General features: G+C 39.9%; 1 protein-coding gene across 2 annotated transcripts in view; it reads left to right on the top strand.

The window, feature by feature from the left end:
• ERBB4 (erb-b2 receptor tyrosine kinase 4) overlaps window positions 1–21,805 on the top strand; it is a 370,853-nt gene that overhangs the window by 207,050 nt on the left and 141,998 nt on the right. For both annotated transcript variants that reach the window (XM_018071745.3, XM_018071743.3), the window contains exons 9-14: window positions 2,089–2,162; window positions 3,692–3,782; window positions 5,276–5,475; window positions 14,576–14,708; window positions 16,390–16,483; window positions 17,916–18,070. In XM_018071745.3, the coding sequence (XP_017927234.1) occupies window positions 2,089–2,162; window positions 3,692–3,782; window positions 5,276–5,475; window positions 14,576–14,708; window positions 16,390–16,483; window positions 17,916–18,070 (747 nt within the window). The remainder of the gene's footprint in view (window positions 1–2,088; window positions 2,163–3,691; window positions 3,783–5,275; window positions 5,476–14,575; window positions 14,709–16,389; window positions 16,484–17,915; window positions 18,071–21,805) is intronic.

Below are 21,805 nucleotides of genomic sequence, written 5' to 3'. Positions count from 1 at the left end.
CCATTCTTCATGAAGAAAACTCAAGTCAAAGTATGAGGACACTGAGTTCTGCAACCCTAAATTGTTCTACAGCATAAATTACAGTAGTATATATTAAAGGAAGAGAAGAAGATCAGAGAATGAATCTCATAGTAGCTATATTTCTGGAACAGGGGTTTTTTTAAGATTTCTGTTACATTTTGCAAATCAATAATATAAAAGGGAAATTTAAAAAATTACAATACCTGCAAAATTAGTTTATTATATAAATGGACAGTATAATACAACAGCAATCTTATATATTTCCTCTCCAACTTTCACTTAAATTCTTTTACAAATTTGTTTCCTCAGAGTGAACTGCAGCTTTTAGAAGGATGAATTTTTTTTTAGTTTTATACACAATTATTTATAATATTTTATATATAAATTTGATAATTATGAGTTGGCTTTACCAGTGGCCGGAAGTTAAGTGGGATGAAGGTGGACCTAAACTTTGCTGAGTCAGTAGTACTTTTCTGAGGCAATGTGTATGGATAAAGTGATCTTTATTAGGATACAGATCTACTGCCTGAGACAGAGACAGAAAAAACATTGACTGGAAAACGGGTAGGACCTGTATAGGTCAGATGCAGCTTTGTCTCCACTGTTTTCTTCTGGTTGGGGTGCTAAAAACTCCAACTGCCTTCTGCTTGTGTTCCTGCCTGTGACACGATGGGATATATCAAGGAGAGCTGTGATTTTAAGGGTGGACACCCCCAGCTCTAGCAGCAAATGCTACCTCCTCCTTCCCCCCACCTTGCAGCAGGAGCAATGAGCCCTCAGTGCTCACCAGCTTCTTATCTTCCCTTTAGTTCTCCATTTCCAGTTTCACGATGAGCTGGAACTAAGTTGATAAAACATATCAGACATTTACCTGTTTAAGGGGCTTAAGTGTTTATCTGCATTTTTAAAACTATTTTATCTTAGAATTTAGAGGTCCAATTCAGCAACCTCATGTTTATTACAGGCAAGGGTTTTCCTTTTTTGATGTTAATGCATTTTGAAAGCAAAGGTACTGTGTTTCTGTTAGGTAGTCAAAACTTGTTATTTAGTTTTCTGAGAGCCCCAAATTGTTAAAATTGAGCGTATTTGATGCTTCTGTGGTCCACTGGGCTTTATGCTGAGGTTCAAGAACTCATTTTGTTGCTGCTAGCCTGGAGTCACCTCCAGGATGGTTAGAAGTGACCCCATCAGTCTGTCATCACATAGACTTGTGAGGCCTCTCCCCAAAGACCCCCTAGCTGATTACCTGCATGTTTCAATTCCAAAAATGGTGTGTCCTGGAAAGCAGGAGGAGAAGGGGAAGTGCATGCTCCAAATTTACTGTGGATGTTTCTTACTCTCAGCAAACCCACAGAAATACCAACACATGACATTAAAGATTTTTTTTTTTAAAGGATTTTTGTTTGTTATGACCTTCTGATTGGCTTCTTAGGGGCCAAAGTTTTATTTACTAAGTGATGTCACTCTCAAAATCAAGGTCAACTTCATCTTTCTATGCTGTAGCATATCTAATTTTGAGATTTTAGGTTTTGGGGCTTATTTAATTTCTCTTGTGACAAACTTGCTTGGCAGAGATCTGTACTTTTTGACATTCCCTGTTCAACACGTTCTAAAAAGTGTGCCCTTTACATGCCATGTATCAGGAACTGCTGGCATGCTCTTAGCTTTGTTTTCATTATAGCTTGTCACTTGTTTGAGGAGAAGTTTTGTTAGTCCTGGTAGTGCAGTATTGCAGCTGTACCATTTCAGCTAGTATTCCCAGAAAAAACCATTGAAAATTCACTTTTTTTAGAGAGGTCACCCATGGTTGTTTCAAATTCCTTCATTTTCCATAGCATAAGTATTTGCCAAGACATTAATGATGTTAAGCACCATTATTTTCCTTCAAGATGACTTGGGAGAAGTTAGACACAGGTCTACAAGCACAATATGCTGAAGAAATCTGGCTCATATGCTTCCTAAAAGCAAAGTGTTGAGTACCTTAATGCTACTTTCTACACAGTATAGCTTTGAGAACCTAATCTTTTATTATTTAGAGCATCACATTATGTATTTTTAATCTTTCAGAGACCCATATCACACAATTGCTGCAATCAATCCAGAGAAATTAAATATCTTCCAAACAGTGAGAGAGATAACAGGTAAAACACTTCTGATTTCCTATAATGTGAACTTCTCATTTTGCATTTATGGCTGTCACTTGTTGGGTTTTTCTGAAGAACACAGGGTACTTTTTCTTTAAGCTCATCCTGCTGTCATTTTTATTTAAGTTTAATGCAGAACAACTTCAGTATTAGTTGACATTCACGAGTGTGTTGTCCTTTGCTCCTGAACACAGGATACCTGTTACATTTGGGGTACCAAGACCTTCCTGGCAAGTGGACAAGGGGTCTTGGTCCCATCTAGCAAAGCAGGACAAGTGTTGCAAGGGGGGACACCTAGTGAGGAAAATGGTGCTGAAATGTGGGAAACAATTGTCTTCACCTGAAAATATTTGAAATATGCCTTGGAAAAACAGACAAGCCAATCTGCTTTTAGAGCTACTTCCCTTGGTCTAACAGAAGATGCTGCTGCAAATTAGCTTCTGTAATTTATAGATAGATGTATAATGTGTGGAGTGGTAGTGCCTCCCATTTTTTGTGACTTTTCAGTGGGGTCATAGAACTAGAACTCAGTACTTTTGTTTTCTTGCATTTTGCTTCTTGTTGTTTCATTTGGGGGACAGGGAGGAAGATACTAGAGCTCTGAGTTCTTATTTGATTGCTGATTGTGCACAGATAGGGAAATGCAAAAAAATAATTCTATTACATGCACCAAAAAAAAATACCTTTGGGCACTACAGCTTGGTTGTAGCTGGGTAGAGCTCAACAAGTGTTAGGCATTTGAAACAAGTTCTCTCCCACATGCTTTACCTCTCAAAAGCAAACCAGTGTTTTTCAGCAAACCAATGGGATTAAAATGGAAAGCAGACTCTTTGTCTCCCCCTAATTAATGTCAAAGATAACCTGGCATCTGGATGGCTGTAATTTGCCATTCTTAAGAACAGTAATTAACAGTCTGAGTTCTGCTACTTAAGTGGAATTACCCCTGTGCTTAACTATGTACTGCATTTCAGTCCAGTAGAGCCAAAACCATCAGGAACTGCACTCTCTGGAAGTCTGTGTAGCACAAAACAAGTGGTCCAACACACCTGTGCAGAGAGTGCTCTGGTGATGAACAGTCCTCACCTCAGAAATTAATGCAAGTGCTTTGCTATAGGAAAGTCTTGCCATTTTTAATGAATCACGATGGAACTCTCGACTTCTGGCCTCAGTCTCTAGCACATTTTAGAATGGCATGGTGTTAATTCAGGCCAATCTTCATTTTACCTGCTGCTGCTGTTTACAGAAGGCTGGGAGGCCTTGCAAGGTTCCAGCCCATGTTTGGGTTCTCCCTCACTGTGGCTGCTGAAAGTGGATGCAATGCTGCTGTGAGCAGTCCTCCTGTGCTTTCTTGGAGGAGACAGTGGTGAGCAGCCTGGTAGTCTGCAGCATTCCTTATTCATTTCTTTGTCTCAAACCAGCACTGTCTTTCATTTATAGGCTAGGCCTGTCATAACTTGTGTATGTGGTAAAGCAGTCTTTATTGTTGAAATTATTGATGTTCATGTGTTCACCTTTTCCTCCTTCAGGATATTTGAACATACAGTCATGGCCTGAGAATATGACAGATTTCAGGGTGTTTTCTAACTTGGTTACCATTGGTGGAAGAGCTCTCTATAGGTAAGGTACTTCCTCTGTTGATGGAATGATTTTTTATTAGTATTCAATGATTCTTTGTTCAGTAGCACAGAATGCAGCATCCTGCATTCCTGAAAGGAAGGACATCATAAATTGATTTATTTTTTTCTTTGTTCATTACCAGTATCTTTGCTAATTGGTTGTTTATAATGGATGATACCTTCTGAACATAATTATTTTAAAAAAAAGTGTTGGTTCATGGCTGTAGCTATTAACTCATTGTCTGGAACTTACGTTTTATGGTTTAAAATACCTTGTGAAAAAATATAATTTAAAAGACATGAATAGTAGAACTTAGCCCCATTATTGGGAGTTTGTATGGTCACAGTTGGAAGTGCAGGCTCATGTGCCTGAAGAACAATGTGGTTTTGAGATAAAAGATCAGTACAAAGAAGAACACTCGAATCACTGAGGTACCTTGCAGGTGGGAGTGTATATGAGCTCTGTAGTGCTGTGTTTACCAGGGATGTTTCTGTCTGAAAACTCATATTGAGAAACTGGTTCAAAGAGAAGAAAATGTGGTGAGAAATAATGGGGGAAGCACAAGGTGGTACTTAAGTGATATATATATATATATAGATATATATATATATATATCTATATTTATAGATATATATATACAGCAACCCCTTGTTACGCATTGTGGAGATGAATAAATCAGGCACAGGATTCTGCTGGCATCTTAAACAGCAACCTGAACAGAATATGAATAGCAGTGAAACCTTGAGGTTGAATCACACAGCATTCTGTTTTGAAGCAGCAATTTTTATTTGGAACAGCTGGAAAACAATTACAGTCATTAAAATACAATAACTTAAAGGATGCCCAGAAACTGGATATTGTCTTCACTAATCTTCAGTCATAAAATATGTGCAGTCGTTTCCATGTTACACAGACAGTCATTTACTGTTCCTTTGATGAAAAAAAAGATGATAACCACATATTACAACAAAAGAAAAATGAAATGTAGAAAGTTGGCTGTAAAAATTTCCTTGAAAATAACAATTTCTTCCTGTATTACTTTAAATGACATTAATTTGATGCCTGTCAGAAGATGTTTGAATACATTTTGCATGACTTTGTCAGCTTCTCTGTAGCATATAAACAATCATAGTATTAATGCTGTTGAAAAAGAAATCTGAATTTTATTCATTTTTCCTAACAGCACTTAATCTCAAAAAATCTGTTAATGGAGGAGATGGAACTACGTGAGGAGTTCTGCTGGCCTCCTGGGCCTAGTGCTGTGAGCATCACAGCTTGTAGCATCTCAATTCTTACAGGACTCACCATTTTCTAGGCAGTAGAACCGGAGGTTGACTCACCCCAAAATAAAAGTCTTGTGACCAATTCTCAGTTTTTCCAGAAAGATCATCTTGCCACTAGGAACTAATTCCAGTGGGAAATTTCCAGCCAGCTGTAGTAAGTTCTGCCTTCTGGAGCTAATTCCTGTTCTCTTACTTTTGTTCTCATCACAGTGGCCTTTCCTTACTCATCCTAAAGCAACAGGGCATTACCTCTCTGCAGTTTCAGTCCTTGAAGCAAATCAGTGCTGGCAACATCTACATAACGGACAACAGCAATCTGTGCTACTACCACACTGTCAACTGGACCAGCCTGTTCAGCACACCCAGTCAGAAGACAGTGATCCATCGGAATAAGAGGGCAGAGAACTGCAGTAAGTACTGCTGCTCACAGCACATCATCTTCTCTGTGGCTGCCTCACCTGGGGCCAGAGGGGTTCGGTTACAGACAGGTTACAATGCAGAGAGCAGGTCAGCAACTCAGCTGGTGTCTTGTGGAGCTCCATGGGCATTAGTGGAGATGAGATCATTTACAGCGTTTAAGGATTTGGACCAGTCTGCCTCTGTAGGAAAAGGAAAATTTTTAAGGCATGAACAAATGAAAGGGAGCAGAGAGAGCCCACTGCTTCCTTACCATGATGTGAATTTTCCAGGGTAGTGATCCAGTTTCACAGACATGAATCATGAAGGCTCTGATTGGAGTGTTCATGACTTTACAGACTTTACAGACTCAAAAACTACAGCCCTTTCCTTATGAAGCGAGATTAGCATATTCTGCTTTCCCTACCCTGCCTCGTCCAAGTGGCCTTGTCTTAATCCAGAAAGGTCACTTTTGGGACTGACTTTGATCACTGACTTCCCCCTTTTTGTATTTGTCCTATCTGATAAAGAACAGTACTTTTAATTGGGCCTAATTGTCTGTCAGGAAAGCTCACATGCCAGTACCTGGGCTGAGATCATAGTACTGAAAAGCCAAAGAAACCTCTGTAGCAGAAGATTCAATTTGCTTATACAGAAAACAGGCAGTAAATTGCATTAATACAAGCATATTGTACCAGCAATACAGCTAATTTTAAGCATCTGTTAGACTGCTAGCAAGAGAGGAGATTCATTAAATTGCTGTATGCTTAAGTGGGTTTGCTTAAACTGCTTTGACCAGCCAAAAATGTTTTCTTTGGGTTTTTTTTTGAGGCTGTGATCCTACTTTAAACTTAAGCTTTTAGTTCTTTTGTTGTTGGTTTGTTTGGGTTTTTCCTTTTCTTTTTCCCTCCCCTCCCTTTCAAGTACTGTTCTGGTCTGCTTTGAAAGATTTTGTGACTGCACTCATCACTGCAGTACACCTTCAATGTTAGGTGAAACACAACAATAGCTTTGTCACTGCTGCTCAGTTACTTTACTAATCTCTTCTACCATGTATGAGCTACAGAAAGTACAAAGTCTTGTTTGGTAGGTCTCTGTGTGATTTTGTTGTGGGGTATTATTATTAATAATAATCTTATTATTAGGCTGTCTCTTTGCATGCAAGTTAAAAAATGCCACTTGCTTTCAATGTAGACAGTGTAATGTGATCAAAGAAGGCTCTATTTTCAACATACCCAACTTTATCTTGTTCTGATTTAGCTCAGTTGCCCAACATGGGTGAGCTTTGTATTGTTGTCTTAATGGCTTCCATTCTCTTATTTTTCGTTCTTTCCACCTCAAGGCTTTTTCTTTTCTTTGAGTTCTTTGGAGGGAGAAGAATATTTGAACATTGAATAAGGTCAGGCTTGCAAGGGGAAAGCATGTGTTTTCTGGAACATTCAAGTCCCTTGAAATTTGGAGGAAAGCTCCTGACTTCCCATGAATAACAAAGCCTTCAGTCTTGCCAACTGAAGCATTTAGGGATGGCTTGTAGTTCCAGCGTGCAGTCTGTTTTTTCCTGCCCCCAAACAGAAAGCCAGCTATGAAAAACAGTGTATTAATTGGCAAATGGAGATGCTGCCAAGAAAGAGGTGTGCTGCTGTGCTTTCCCCTGCAGAGTTACAGGATCAGTTGGTGAGGAACCACCTAGTTCTGTGCTAGCAGGCTAATAACAAGTATACTTTTTATGTCAGGAATGCAGAATTAGCCTTTTGAGATCTCCCATAAGGAATTCCTTGGACTGACAGAAGTCTGAAGAAGCACAAGGTCTTGATGACCATGTAAGAGTCACTAGGGTTATATTCCAAGATCCTGGTGGTCACATCTTGTGAGGAGATACATGAACTTGTGAACTTTCCATAGAGCACAAGTTTCCTCTCTGCCACAGGAAAAACTGCTGACCATGGGAGAAAAATTGTGCTCTTAGTGCCTGGAAAATCGCTCAGAGGTAAACTTTGTAAGGTGCTTTTTCCTTTCAAGGGAGAGTGTCCCAGTTGTTTAACTAGTTTTGAGAGCTTGGGGACGTAGCTGAACACATTAGTTTGGAAGATATTCTCATATTAATTGTCAGGACTCCTTTGGCAAATACCTCCTTGCCCTTTCCTGGGATACTCATTTTGAGTCCCTTTGAAGCTGCCACAATTACTGAAAGATGGGCTTCCAGGGCAAATGGAAACTTGGATGTGCTGTCTCACAGCCCTCACACTGTATGTTTTGTCACTAAATTTGCACACAAAGGGAAAATGTAAACTTTATTTCACTTCTAGCTTGTTGAGGATCTGTTATAATAAAGACTTGTCATTTTCCAGGAAGAAAAATAGTCCTAAAGAAAATTTAACAGATTTAACACCATGAGAATTTTAATGAGGAAAACAAATCTCATTCATTTCATTTTAAGAAGTCACGATGTCAGCTACAGTGCCAAGGGCCCTTTTAAAAGTGGACTCTAACTTGTGTTCATTAAACAGACTGTGTATAATGAACATAGACCAGGGGCCAAGTGACTCCAATCCAACTGCAAAGGCAGTGCAATCCTAACAGGGACCAGTGATTTCCTCTCTCTAGGCACATCTGTATGAATGAATTGATTAATGTTTTGTGGCCTCATGAGGGTCAGCATGAGCTGAGAAGAGCTCTCTTGCTGCTTCAGCTCTGCCTGTCTGTCAGCACCTCTCAAGGGTTCAGTAGGTTCTGCTGCAAGTTAGATGTCTAACTAAAATCTTCACAACTGCTTGGAGTAAGGCAGCGCTGTTCCTTAGCACCAGATGCATTCCTCCAGCATCCTTTGAAGCATCTGTCATTTCCAGGAGAGGCCAGCAGACCAGGGTTTAGGAGAGTTTTCCCTGCATCTTCCACTGCCTGAATGTCTGGGATCTGAGGGCAAGCCTCTAGGGTTTCCATTTCTGCCTCTCATATTTTGCCTGTTCTAGACACTGATTCTGCAGATGCTTGGGCATGTGCCCATGCCTCTTGAGTGACAAATAAGACTCATCCGAATGGGGAAGGGAAATGAGTAAGTAAATATTTGCAGGATCAGCAGCCATCCTCTGTGGCAGAAATACTGTCTGTTTGCTTGCATAGTACCTAGCAGGGTGTGACTTATTAGTAAAAATATCTAATTTTTTTTTCACATAGTTTCCAGTCAAGAAACCAGTCTATACCATGATAATTACTACTGCCACTTTCAGATACATTTATTGTTATTTCTTTGTATATTTTGAGTCACTGTCTGTTTGGGTTTGTTTTCCCCACTACCCAGTGATTGCTAATGGCTTAAAACAAGTTAGAGCAAATATTTTCTGTCCATGTGTAGCTTTTCTGAAAACTTACATAGGAGTTTCCAAGATTTTCTAGTCACCATCGTATTTAAGTGACTTTTATGATATATCCCAAGATGATGGTATTTTTTCATACCGTTTAATGCTGTGTTCAGCTGACTGTACATCAGTGAGGAAATACTGAAAAATTGCTGAGCGTGTCAAATTGTTGGGGGAAAATTTGGTCTATATTAGTGCTTCATCTTTGAGATAACACTGACATGGTAGAGTTTGGCAAAACTCTGATTCTGTTTTTTCGATGAAGCAGACAAAGACAATAGACTTCAGCCAGTGGAAATGTTACAAAATTATCCAGCACACAAAATATACTTTATTCTCCTGATGCCCTCAATTATTTAATCTTACTGTTTTTGCCACTTGTTAACTATGTTAAAATAGTCAAAAAATACTTCAGTGCCTCCAAGATGGCTTTTCCAAATGGTGGTTAAAAGCCTAGGGCAGACTTCCCTTTTTTTGTAGAATGTTGAAAATACAGGAGGAAAACATATGTGTGTGTTTTTAATAACAATAATAATAATAAATAATCCATAAACCCCAGGATGCTCTACTGCTTTGTGTTGTCTTTCTAACATTGTCCCATGCAGGGCCAGAAAGGTGGGGGTACCTGGAAAGGATGTGACCTCTCTCTTCTCCACCTTCCATACACACATTCAGGGATAGAAATATCAGTATCCAAGCTTGTGATCACCAGGGGGGTGGTCTGTGACCTCTGGGAGTCTTCTGAACTGTGTAGACCCTAAAAGACACTCAGGTTTGGGGACAGGTTGCAGGAGGAAACTTGAGGGCAAGGGACAAGTTGAGGCTTTAGTGGCCACTGCACCAGTGCAGTCTGATGGTGTCCCCCAAGGTTGTTTAAGTGTTCTCATGTCAAATGGGCATCTTCAAACTGATAAGCCAAATGCAGATTAATTGGAGAGCATTTATCTAAAATGCTCTCATCTAATGTAGGCTTTAACTGTCTGCTGCTATAAACTGTAATGTTAAACACTGTGCATAAAACTCACTTTGTTATGAACATTATTAATGTAGGATGAATGACTATAAAGTTATCTGCCAGAGAATGTGCTCTGGTAGTTAGATTTTACTCTTGCTCCTTGCTGAAGTGAAGAATATACCTTTTTTTTCCCAGCATGGGTTTTTTTATGGAATAGTCAGAGGTGGCTCATGTGAAATACGAGTGCACAAAAAATAAAAGTAGGAAAAAAAGTGTTCTTTTATACAAAGTTATTTAAATAATTCTTTCAGCTTTAGTATCACCTGCAGTGTAAGGTGAAACCTTTCTAGGCAAAGATTATTGTAAATGTGTTTGTTATGAATTATATCAATTTAGGCACCAATCAACAACTTGAATAAATTCATTAGCAGGCATGATACAAAGCTAATTGAAGTCTGCCAGAGTTTTTCTATTGAGTTCATAGGGCTTTGAATCTGACCCATACATGTACAGCCAAATAACAATAATTTTTCTTTTTTAGTAGCTAATTTTCCTGTGTTCTGTCTGGATTGGGGAAAAACTCTGAACCCTTCTGCGTCTAATCTGTGTGACCCCATTAATAAAGAATGATCCCTTCTTCTAAAACTCCTGATGAAAATGAGTTCCTGTCAGGAACATTATTGTTCTTTCCTTCCTCATATGGCTGTGTGATATGCTGCAGCTTCAGAACATGCTCAGCTCATGGAAATGCCAAATTACATGTCTAAAATGGAAGCATTTCTTTAGCCATTCTGATAATTGAAGAAGAGGAGGACAAGTGTAATGGGCTTTTATAAGCTGTCAAAACAACCACTCCCTTCTTGCCAAGATTCATTTGTGAAAACATTTCTGTGACTTAGAAATAAGCTAAAGGAAATAGTGGGTTTTTTTGTTTGTGTTGCTTTTTCGTAGACTACAGGCACCGTGTTAGCTAGATTTCAATGGGGTAATCATGATTTTTTTTTATTGAAAAGCTCCCTTTTTATTTGCATAAGGGTTACTCAGTATGTTTTCTGAGCTGTCTTGTAATGCTGTCACTTGCTGTTTGAAGGGATATTTTAGAGCAACACTGTGTGTGTGTAAATAAATCCCGATTAGTCTGAGTAGTCTGACAGCTGAGAACAATGAAAATAAAGGAAATCACTGGTAATAAATTTAGATTTACCAAAAAAAGGTGAGAAAGCAAATAGGAAACTGCCTTCACATGACAAGTGGGGAAAACAAAATAGAAAAATTACCAATATTCTTAAAATTTAAAATGAGAAGAAAGGGATCTCCAAACCAGGTTGGGCTTTTTTCGTTGCATGACAGGTACCTAAAGTGAGTAATTTTGTGTGCCAAACAAAATTATTCATATAAAAAGTTTGCTTGATTAGAACTGGGATAGTTTCTGGGTTTGGGTTTTTCCTTCTTTTTTTTTTTTTTATTTGCTGATAACAGTTTAAGGATGAAGCTGTGTGTGAATCCCAGGTGTCCCTGTTGAGGCAGGACTCGGTGTCAGTCACACATCACCATGAGACTGGATGAGTTCAAGGGAGATTGGCAGACCAGGCATGAAGGTGCTGGGGGGGAGCACTCAAGTGTGCTCTAAACCCTAAGGCATGATTGGGGCTCCTCTGAAATGACCAGCTTTTTCTGGGTGCTCCTGTAGTCAATGAACATGACAAAATTGCCCTTTAATACCAAGTCAGTGCCCCTCCTGAACTGTACTGCCCAAAGCCAGCGTGAGACTGAGATATGCATGAAATTTCTATAAAGTAGGTGCAAAAGGAAACTGTGGGCTACATGTGCAGCATTTGCTAAAGCAAAGTTTTTGCCTAATTCCTTTGATTTCTGTGAAATTCAGTCAGCAGCATAGTGGGACTACTGACACTTGATAGTTGCTATAAAAATGTTGCTATGCTTAAAAGAAATTAGTGTGAAGACAGTAATAAAAAGCTGAATTTTGTGTCTCTGCTCATGCTGGCTGTGCTGGTGTGGTTCCTTTGCAGCAGAAGGGCTGCTGGTTCACAGCAGAGCTCAGGGAAGGAGGATAAGGCATGTCTCTGAAATGCCATGCTGAGTAGCTCATGTCCCTCTTGCTGTGCTGGAATCTGTGATAATTAATACACTTTAAAGGATATTAAATGACCACCTGGAATAACTCCTAAACTTAATTATTTTCTGTTTGGCTGTACCTGATTTGAGCTTTGAGGCAAAAGAAGAACGAAAAAGATACTTCTGAATACCTTTTGGATGTTGGCTTTAAAAAAGTCTATCTGACATTAAAAGAAAAAGAAAATTAAATTCCAGCCTTGATAAAACGTGCACAGACTTTTCATGTGTGAGGTTATTTGTGGTGCATGAATAAGACAGTAATAATAATAACACTACTCCTCTGGCCATGAATTACATGTCTTGCACAGCAGAGCCGTGCAGGGTCAGTGGCAGTGCAGTACAGGTAGGAAGCATCCTGGTGGATCTCTTGTTCTTGGGTCAGTTTGCCTGCAAGGGCTGGAGGACATGAAATCTTTGATTGGTTCCTATGCTGCTTGTAAAAGTATAAAGGTGAAACGTCCTTTCTTGGCAGTGAATTATGAATATGTTGTAGGCAGCAAACCAAACAAGTAGGTGAGGATTTGCCATCTTCAATCCCAGTAAAGCAAAATGTCCTATTGCAAGAAGGAAGGAAATGCAGAGGAAGCTTTGCTCCTCTTGCTACGTGGGCTAGGAGAGAGACCATGCATACAATTATTGTGTATTTTTATCTAAGAACTGCTTTCTGACAAGTGCAGTGGTTAGAAAGCAGGGGGACAGGGCCAGGCCAGGCAGCGTGTGCCAAAGGGAAAGCACTATGCCAGTGTGAAAGTGGACTTCCTGCATGTCAGTGGGCAAAAGGAGGTGCAGGAATAGCCTGGTAGGAAATAGGAGAGGGCATGGGCCAGGCCTGCTATATAGATCAGGAAGATGTGTTTGACAAACAGAGTGCCAACATCCAACAGTGCTGTGTGCTGGAAAGCAGCAATGGAGGAACAGTTTGGGAGAGTTGCTGCCCAGAGTAGGGTGTGCTCCTGTACAGTCAGCTGCTGTGATAGGCACTGTGCTGCAATGGGGGACGTTATGTACTCTGGAGCACAGAATAACCAGTTTTAAAACATGCCTTGGACAGCAGAAAGCATCTTTCTGCTGGCTCTTCTGCGATTTAGAAGGGCTTTGTGCTTTTCAGGTGATAAAACTCAGTATACTCTTCAATTGTTCAGGTAGATTGTAATAGACGGTACCTACTCGCACTGTTCCAGCCTGCACAGGGGAGACAAAACCATCAAGTATCCTGAAAGGAAAAGAGGATTTGTTTTTTCCTGTCACCCAGCTGTGCTGATGCACTGAAGGAAGTGTAGAAAAATAGTTCATGAAGACCAACTGTCTTTTTATTTCATATAAACCTGCCAAAGGGTTTTTTGCATTTTGCAAAAAGATTCTCTGTTGGTTTTATTATTTCTTCTCTTTAAATGTGTGCTGGGCATGTACAATTGCTGTTTTATACGTGTATTCAGTGTGTGTGTGTTTGTTCCCAACTGTTCATCTTCCTGCTACAGCATTGGAGGGGGTGTTAAAATTCTCCCAGCACACCTACTTTTAATTTTTATTTGACACTTCCCTTAAGCTGTTTCCAATGTTTTAAAAAGCAAACAAGGGTCTATACTGTTGCCATCTCTGATATTTCAGATCTTTGGTGGTTTTAATTTACTCAGCACAATGTGTAATCCATTTGTGTAAAACATTTCATAGTGGAAAAATGAATGTGAAAATGTGAAAGTCCTTTCACATGCCAGAATTTGGCTGGAACTGCACCCTGGCTTTCTTCAGATGCTGGAGAGATAATGTGTTTTCTTTTGTTCTTTGCTCATTTTCTCCATCTGTCACATCATCTATATATTTACATAGAGAAGGATTTATATAAAATAAAAGTACAGTCTCTCGTTCTTCGAAATAAACTTTCCCTCTCACCCTTTGTTCATTGCTTATTTTGAGAGTTTTAATAGAAAGGCTCTTTGGCTCTTCAGCTCTTCAGGTGCTTTTTACAATAAATAATTTAAAAATCACAGTTAATGATGACTTTCCTTCAACTTTTTCCCCACCATCCATAAGTTTTATTTCAGGGAGTCCTCAATTCACAGGTAATGTTTTATATTTTAGTTTAATAGACCTTTTGTGGATTTGGACAATCGATTTTTCAAATCCTTTAAATTTTTGGCATTTACCATATTCTGTGTCAGGGAATTCTGCAGGTTGATCTATACTTTCTGTGGAGAAAAATCTCAGTTTTGAACCCTATTGGATTCCTGTCTCTTTGAATGCCCACGAGGGACTTGGAAGAAGCAGTGAACAATTGTTTCATGTTTACTTACCTCCTTGTCATTCAGGATTTTATAAGCCTTTATCGTGCCCTTTCTCAGCCATCTCTAAGGCTGCTTCTCTATTTATTCCTCATGTAGAGGCTCCTCTCTGGTTTCGATCATCCTTGCAGCAGTCTCTCAGATCTTTTCCTCATTCAATTTTCTTCTGAAAGGAGCAAACCAGAAGTGTGTACAGCACTCCAGCTGGGAGTGCACGGCGTGTTTCTGTGGTGGTGTGATGGTGATTTTCTGCTTCTTCTCTGTTCTGTGTCTAGAAAACCTGAACATCCAGTTTAGTTTTCCAAGTGTGGCGGAATGCTGATGGCATGTTTTCCTCTGGATTTTGGAGGACTATGTACATTAGTGACAGTATCCTCTCTCTCTGCAGCTGCTGATGGAATGGTGTGTAATGAGTTGTGCTCAAGTGATGGCTGCTGGGGGCCAGGGCCAGACCAATGTCTCTCCTGCAAGCGCTTCATCAGGGGAAGGACCTGCATAGACTCCTGTAACCTGTATGATGGGTAAGATATTCCCCCTTGCACTTTTCCTTGAAGTTGCTGATTATGTTCTTCAGGACTTTAATGAGTAAGTTATTTTGGGTTTATATTAATCAATATCTACTTCTGTTGCCAATATTGCTGATTTTGAGTGAAAGATGATGTGGGATAATATTTAAGGGTTTCTAAATCTGAACTTGTGTAGAAAGCTTTCCCTGGTATTCTGCTGACTAAAATTTTCATGCAACATCAGAAGTTTGTTGCATTGCTTGCTGGGCATGTGAACAATGTGATTTAGGTGAAGACTTACAAAAAAACTTACCATTTAGCCCTACTTGAATACTGACACCCCTTTTCAGAATCATGCCATTGTGGTCAGATGAGTTAGATTAGGCATGTGATAAAGAAATTCTCTGAATAAGAACTCCAGAGTAGGAAAACCCACTCTCTTTTCCATTATGCACTGTGTAATTGTACATGCAAATATAAATAAGAAAACCCAACATGAGTTCTTCCCCCTTTTCCCTCTGCTGCTTATACTGGGGGAATGCCTACACACAGCACAGCCAAGGTGGCTGAATCTGCCTTATGACAGAAAAGTAGAACTGAGCTGCCTATATTAGCTGAAGCAGCAGAAATTCATGATTAGGCTGCAAAGGGAAACGGGTGGAATTTCCCTTCCTGCGTAACAGTGCAGCAAGGTCCAACACTTTCAAAGTCAGGAGAAAACCCCTTAAATTATTTAAATTCTTTTTTTAAGCTCAGACTGTTAATTGAAAGTAACTCTGGGGTTTCATTCTCCTTTTTTTCCTGCCTTGGATGCCAACTCATGTGACTGTTAAGGAAAGAGTACTGGATGAACTCCCATAAGTACTCTTCTACCTGGAAAATGCATGCAAAAAATATCGTGCCAGAGTCCAGTTTTATATGCTTAAAAGCTCCTCTTCTCTCCTTCTCTCTTGCCCCCCAATAAAAAGAAGAGTTGCAAACCACATTGTATTCTCATATGCACTGGAATATACTGTTCCACCCTTTGTGGCTTGCTGCTGTGAAGCCTGTCACTGTAAGATCATGAGGAGACTCTCGTGACCAGCACTCAAGTCAGGATATTCTGCTCTGTATCGATCCGTGGATGGTATTTACACTCTCCACAGGCTCAGTTCTATCCTAAATATGTGGAAACATTTATAACCTGGGCTTGGGGAGAAGTTTATTGTTTGCATGAGAACTCTGCATATTCATGTCGTTGGGCAGCAGCATTTTACAGATTCAGACCTCAGTCTAGAATTGTTGTTGAAAACATTACAAGCCTTTTGGAGAATGGGCTCTAAAACACGAGTATTTCATCCATTCTCACATGTAATGAGTGGCAATTCTATGGAAGAAAATCGAGAAATGAGCTATTTTTTCCTGTTAATGAAGTCTGTATTTCTTAAGGAAAGAGAGGGGAAAAAACCACTAGGATTTTATACTGGCAAACAAGATGTCATCCTCTTCACCTGGCTGTGAATGAGGTGCCGATGGGCCTTGTTTCCAGGTGGCAGAAGCAGTGTGATGATGATGGTGGGATTGGTCTCAGCTGGCACAGCCTGCCGGCCCCTCAGCACACCTGAAATCAGTTCCCTCAGGTGAAGAGCAGCCATTTTGTCTCACTTTCAGTCTGAGGGTGGTTTTCGCCTGACCTGCCTGCAAAATGTTTTCCTAGGGAATTTCGAGAGTTTGCAAATGGTTCTGTCTGTGTGGAGTGTGATCCCCAGTGTGAAAAGATGGAAGAAAACATGATCACGTGCTATGGACCGGTAAGAACAAAATTTGTTATGCTACGTAGTAACTTGTAAAAGTGTGCTAAAGTACAAGTCTTTTCCGCTTACAGGCTTTAAAGCAGCTGTTGCAAATTAGTGTTAATGAAAGCAGAAAACAGGCATATTCTGCATGTAGAGAAAGAGCTCTTCTCATCTTAAATTGGTGCTGGGAGTAAATTTGCTTGCATCAGTCTCCTCTAGATCCAAGGAGATCCTTTTCTTTCTTTTCATGTGTTGTCCTTAATGCTTTACTGGTACAGATGCACAAAATTTTTACAGACAGAAAGCATGCAGTTTGATCTGAGTGCCCTCTTTTATCCCTGTTTTTGTTCTTCATACTCAGTTCTGTCCTGTTCTACTACAGCTGCAGCTGAGCATTTTTTTTTAGTTTTAAGTGTAGGAATTTGTCTCAATTTGAACAATATGCTTTGGTTAGGCTTTAAGTTCTTTTGATAGATAATGTATATCATGCATCCTGAATGTATGTTAACGGTGTTTCCCACCTTTATAATGGCAAGTAAATCTTCTTTCAAAGATTATTTCTCATTTGTGAGATAGAAGTTGTCTCTTTCTTTTAGTTTGCTGTTAATTGCCAAGATTACAAGTCACAAGGATCCTGGGAAAGAGTTGTGTTTTAGGCTCTTGGTCATTGAGAAAATTTAACCCATAATTGATTTGCTTATTTTTGTGACTTAGTAAATGGAAAAAAAAAGGCATCATCATTTCTGTTACAATACTGTGTTTTGTACAACACATCCATAAAGCAAGAAGCTAATGTTTCAAGTGTTCAACCTATGAGGGAAATTTGGATTTGTAGCAGGCTTATGGACATAAAATCCTAGACCAGTGCTCAACCTGAACACTGGATTTGGTTATACAATGCTTGTCATAACAGCTTTAATATTTTACTTTTACATTATCCAAGAGCCTTGGTTCACAGTTTGTAACAATTTAGTCTACATATGTAGAAGGAGACCTTGTAGTTCTTCAGTGTTTCTGTGACTAGATGCCACATGCAAGATGCAGTGTGGAAAATAGTTCTGGAGTGCAGAGGTAGGGGAAAGGCTATTGCAGTTGCTTTGCAAAAGTGGTTCTCTATTGAATAGTGTTGCAGGAAGTTTCTCAGAGTTAAAGTGGGCATGAAGTTCATTGTGTTAAGCACACCAATAATATTAAGAAACCTATTTAGGAGCTGGAATTTAATCTTGCTCTCTGCAGAATAAGTTAATGGTGGAAAGCACTGGAATTTATACATCTGTTGTTCCTTATCAGAGACTGGAACCATACAGGTAATTCACTGTTCCTTGGGAAAACATGCTATTACAATTGTTGCTGAGTGCGTTGTCAGTCTAGGACCTGCAATTTTAGTGCTACAGGTAAAGAGACAGTAACTTGAATGTACTGCTTTTCTTTCTTCCCCTCTCTCCAGGGACCTGACCATTGCACAAAGTGTTTCCATTTTAAGGATGGTCCAAATTGTGTGGAAAAATGTCCTGATGGCTTACAGGGGGCAAACAGCTTCATTTTCAAGTACGCTGATGAAGATCGTGAGTGCCATCCATGTCATCCAAACTGCACCCAAGGGTAAGTGCAAATTCTGTGCAGTGAGCCATCCTATTTACTGTTCATAGCACACCATGGTTTACATACAGTTTGGCTTAGTAAAGCACTTGTCCACTCCTGAAAACAGTGTGCAACAGCAATTTAATCTTCATTTTCAGGTCTCTCGTGACATTCAGGTTCTAGTCATGAATGCCCAGCAGCTTATCACAGAAAAGCTTACACCCTTTTTGAGAACCAGAACAACTGTTCACAGCAATGCCCTTAGCTTTCCTTGTAGTTACCCCTGGTTTGCAGCAAATGCTGTTATTTCACTTAATGTGGGCCTGCAAAATGACTTTATTTTTATTATTTCCTTGTTGACAGAATCTCTGCTCCTTGGTATTAGTGAATAAGCCAACAGCACTGCTGTGAGACAAAAGTGTTGCTTCTCTCTTTTTCCTACAGGAAATGATGCAAAGGGTTTGTCTGAAACCAGACTTTGTACAGGAGTCTGAGTCGGAGCGTGAATTTCTCAAATCTTGTCTATGTACCCAGAATAATTTGTTACATTTGGAATTACACAGCCCATCTATCTAAGTCAGAATTAAGAATCTCTGCAGCAAAAGAAGTAGTCACATACACACCTACGATTTTGCACCGACCACATAAGTTGTGAATGCCTTTTCCATGGGACAGTTGGTAGTGTCCAGCATACAAAGAAAGGGAGAGGCAGCCAGGGGAAAATAGAAAAAACATCAGCCAGCGAAATAATCTTCGACAAGAGGCTCTTATTGTTTAGCAGCTAAAATTAAACCAGTAAATTATTCAATGTAATCTTGATGTCAACAGCTGTTGCCATTCAAAATGAGACCTTTTGCTGGTTTTGCAAATCTAATTACAATAGAGCCATTAGGGAAATGAAAGGGGGATCTCAGAGACACAGCCAGGATCTGTTACAGATTTGTCTTCCGCTCCCCTCAGACCATTTAAATCAGTTATGCAATAAGAAAAATACTGCTACTGTGGAAGAAGAGTTTGAGAATTATATGAGAAGATGAGCACACCTCAGGAGCTCTGGTCCTGGCTTTCACAGATGGAAGAAATGCCAGTTCTGATCTAATCCTTCAAGCCCAGCTAAGTATGATGCATTTACTGTCCGCCCAGCATAGACAGGGCCTTGCAGCTCTGCTGGCTTCCGGGAAGCAACACCTCCCCATTCCCTCCTCATGTCTGAGGAGTTCTAACTGACCCAACCTTTTCTAGTGTTTGTGGCACAAGTGTGGTTCTCCTAGACCAGGAAGAGAGGAGAATGTTTTCCATGCCTTTCCAACTTCTCTGGATGTACCCGTATTTTGTAAGTGGTTGTTTTTCTCTCCCTGGATAGAACAGGGTCAAGAAGGGAGGCTTTTAAGTCTTGTGCTGAAAATCTGATATTCTAGTTCATAAACAAATAGCAAGGGCATTAGGCAGTTGTAGCTGACCTTGCCAGTATCCATTGGCAAGCCTTGGTGACAAGTCCTTTAATGCTGAGTTATGTTGTCATTTAATCATTGAACTTCCAGCTTTCTCTTTTTTTTTATTTTCCCCTGCTGAATAGGTTTCATTTAGCATTGTGTGCCAATCCCCAGAGAAAGAACAAGTAAAGGGGCCAAAGGTGTGGTTATCTCCCAAAAGAGGAGCTATCCCTCTTCCATGAGTCTATTACTCCTCATAGAAATCCTCATCCTCTTTATTAAAGAGTTAAATGTGTCTATTCCTAGGTATTTTATTACCCCTCATAAAAACAACACCCTCTTCCCTCAAGTCTGGGTAAGCATGGCTATTCTTTTCTAGTGTTCCTAAAGACTTTGGGGCATGTGATAATGTTATTGAAGCTGTTAATGACTGTCTAAGATGTTTGGGATTTATGGGTTGTCCATCCTCTTGTCGACATTATCAGGGGCTAAATATGCCCACAGAGGAAAGGGAAATCAGTTAATTTCTCTGGTTTTCTCCTTCAATGCTGAATTCTCTAGTTTCATATCCTTCCTTCAGAAATTAATATTTAAATTCCCCTCAGTCATGATTCTTCAGTGAAATAGGTTGTGATGGAAACACATCTGGATATTTGGCTCACAACTGAAAGGTAGAGATAAACCATAATTCTACTTCATCTATTATACCTGTTCTCCTTGCTGTCAGATCAAGTACTGGAATGAAGCCAGTGCCCTCTCAGTACAGCTTGGATACCCATCAAAAAGTGTTGAGCTGCTGCAGAGCAGTGCTCCCAGTGTGATATTAATCTCATTTGTTCGGTGCTGCTGTCTGTGAGTCAGTCTGCCTGACAAAATGGGTTGTTCTCATCCATTGTTTCTCCTCCTCCCCACCAGTTGTCACCAAGGAAGATATCTTCTGTCCCACCTCTGTTCCCTGTGATCCATAATTCCACCATGGCACTTGCAGAGGATTGCTTTACAGACTGGAGGATTAGCTTTGATAGCACCATTCTCCTCTCTTATTCAAGTGTAATGACTGCTTCTGTTAATGGGTGTGCCATTATCCAGCCCTGTTAATGATCTTGCATTGACCAAGAGAACTGTCAAACAGTGACTTCCTTGGATGCAACAACTGTGCTCTTGGCCTTGCATCCCCATGAAAACTGAAGCCAGTTTGGAGCAGATCTGAGACATGTGGGACACCTATCCTATTTGATTCAAGAGAGTTGGAAAGCATTTGGCATCTCTTCTTGCAGGGCTAGCCAAAATGGAACACTTCCACAGGAATAAAATACTAATTATGTAATAGCATGTGACAGTCTGCTTCCTTGCTGGGCAGGACACCAAATGGGAGATCTCACTGGACACCTCCCCTGATCATACAAATGCATTTTGTCACACAGCTTTTTGAAGGAAGTGCATTGCTCTTCACCAAAAAATTCTTTTCCTTCTAAACCAAGACCAGAGAAGCCATGGGAGCCTTAGCAGCACGGGTGTGGTCCTGAAGGGATTTGAAGGCACAAAGACTATTTTGCCCCTAAAGCTTAGGTGTATTTTTTAGGAAGAGATTATGAAATCCAGATGAAACAATTGTAAGACCCCAATCCCAAAGCCTCAAGCTTTACTGGGAGTGTTACTTTTATTTAAGGCTCTAAAATAATTTGAATTTTTGCAAAGCCTTTTAGTTCTTTAATACCTTGAGGTCCTTTAAGGAGAAAACACCACCCATGTTTCCCAAGAGATTTCTTTTAATTTAGTGAGAAAATAGGCATTTTAGCAAAAGGTTAAAAGGGGTGACATACAACCAAGACAGAATGTTTCACTGAAGTATCCACCACACACCAACTCCTAGTAAAATATAACCCATGAATTTGAAGTTACCCAAAATATTAAGAATACAAAAGAGTAAAGAAAGGAAAAGATTAAGAGAAGAAACAGGAGTAAAGAGAGAGAGAGGGAAGAAGAGAGAAAGAGTAAAGTAAAAGAGTAGAATAAAATAATTAAATAGCTACCACCAAAGAGCCTTATGGAAGTCTGGGGCTTCACATGGCAATGGCAGGTCCCAAGAAAAAAGGCAAGATGGTGCTCATGTGCTCCTGTATTTAAGGGCTTAGGCCACTGTGGTCACCCCTCCCAGGCCACTGGCCACTCAGTGCCCTCCAGCTGGATGACCACCACAACTAAGGTTTTCTCCTACTCAGAGAAAATCCATTTATGCCATTTAAAATCAGTTTTGTTTATTTCCCATGACAAAGATTTTTGAGAATTCGTCTGACTAGAAATGGCTTTGCTACTCCACATC

Source organism: Manacus vitellinus, unplaced genomic scaffold (genome assembly GCF_001715985.3).
Source record: "Manacus vitellinus isolate BGI_N305 unplaced genomic scaffold, ASM171598v3 scaffold_20_pilon, whole genome shotgun sequence".
NCBI classification, from domain to species: Eukaryota; Metazoa; Chordata; class Aves; order Passeriformes; family Pipridae; genus Manacus; species Manacus vitellinus.
This window is presented reverse-complemented; position numbering and strand designations above follow the sequence as displayed.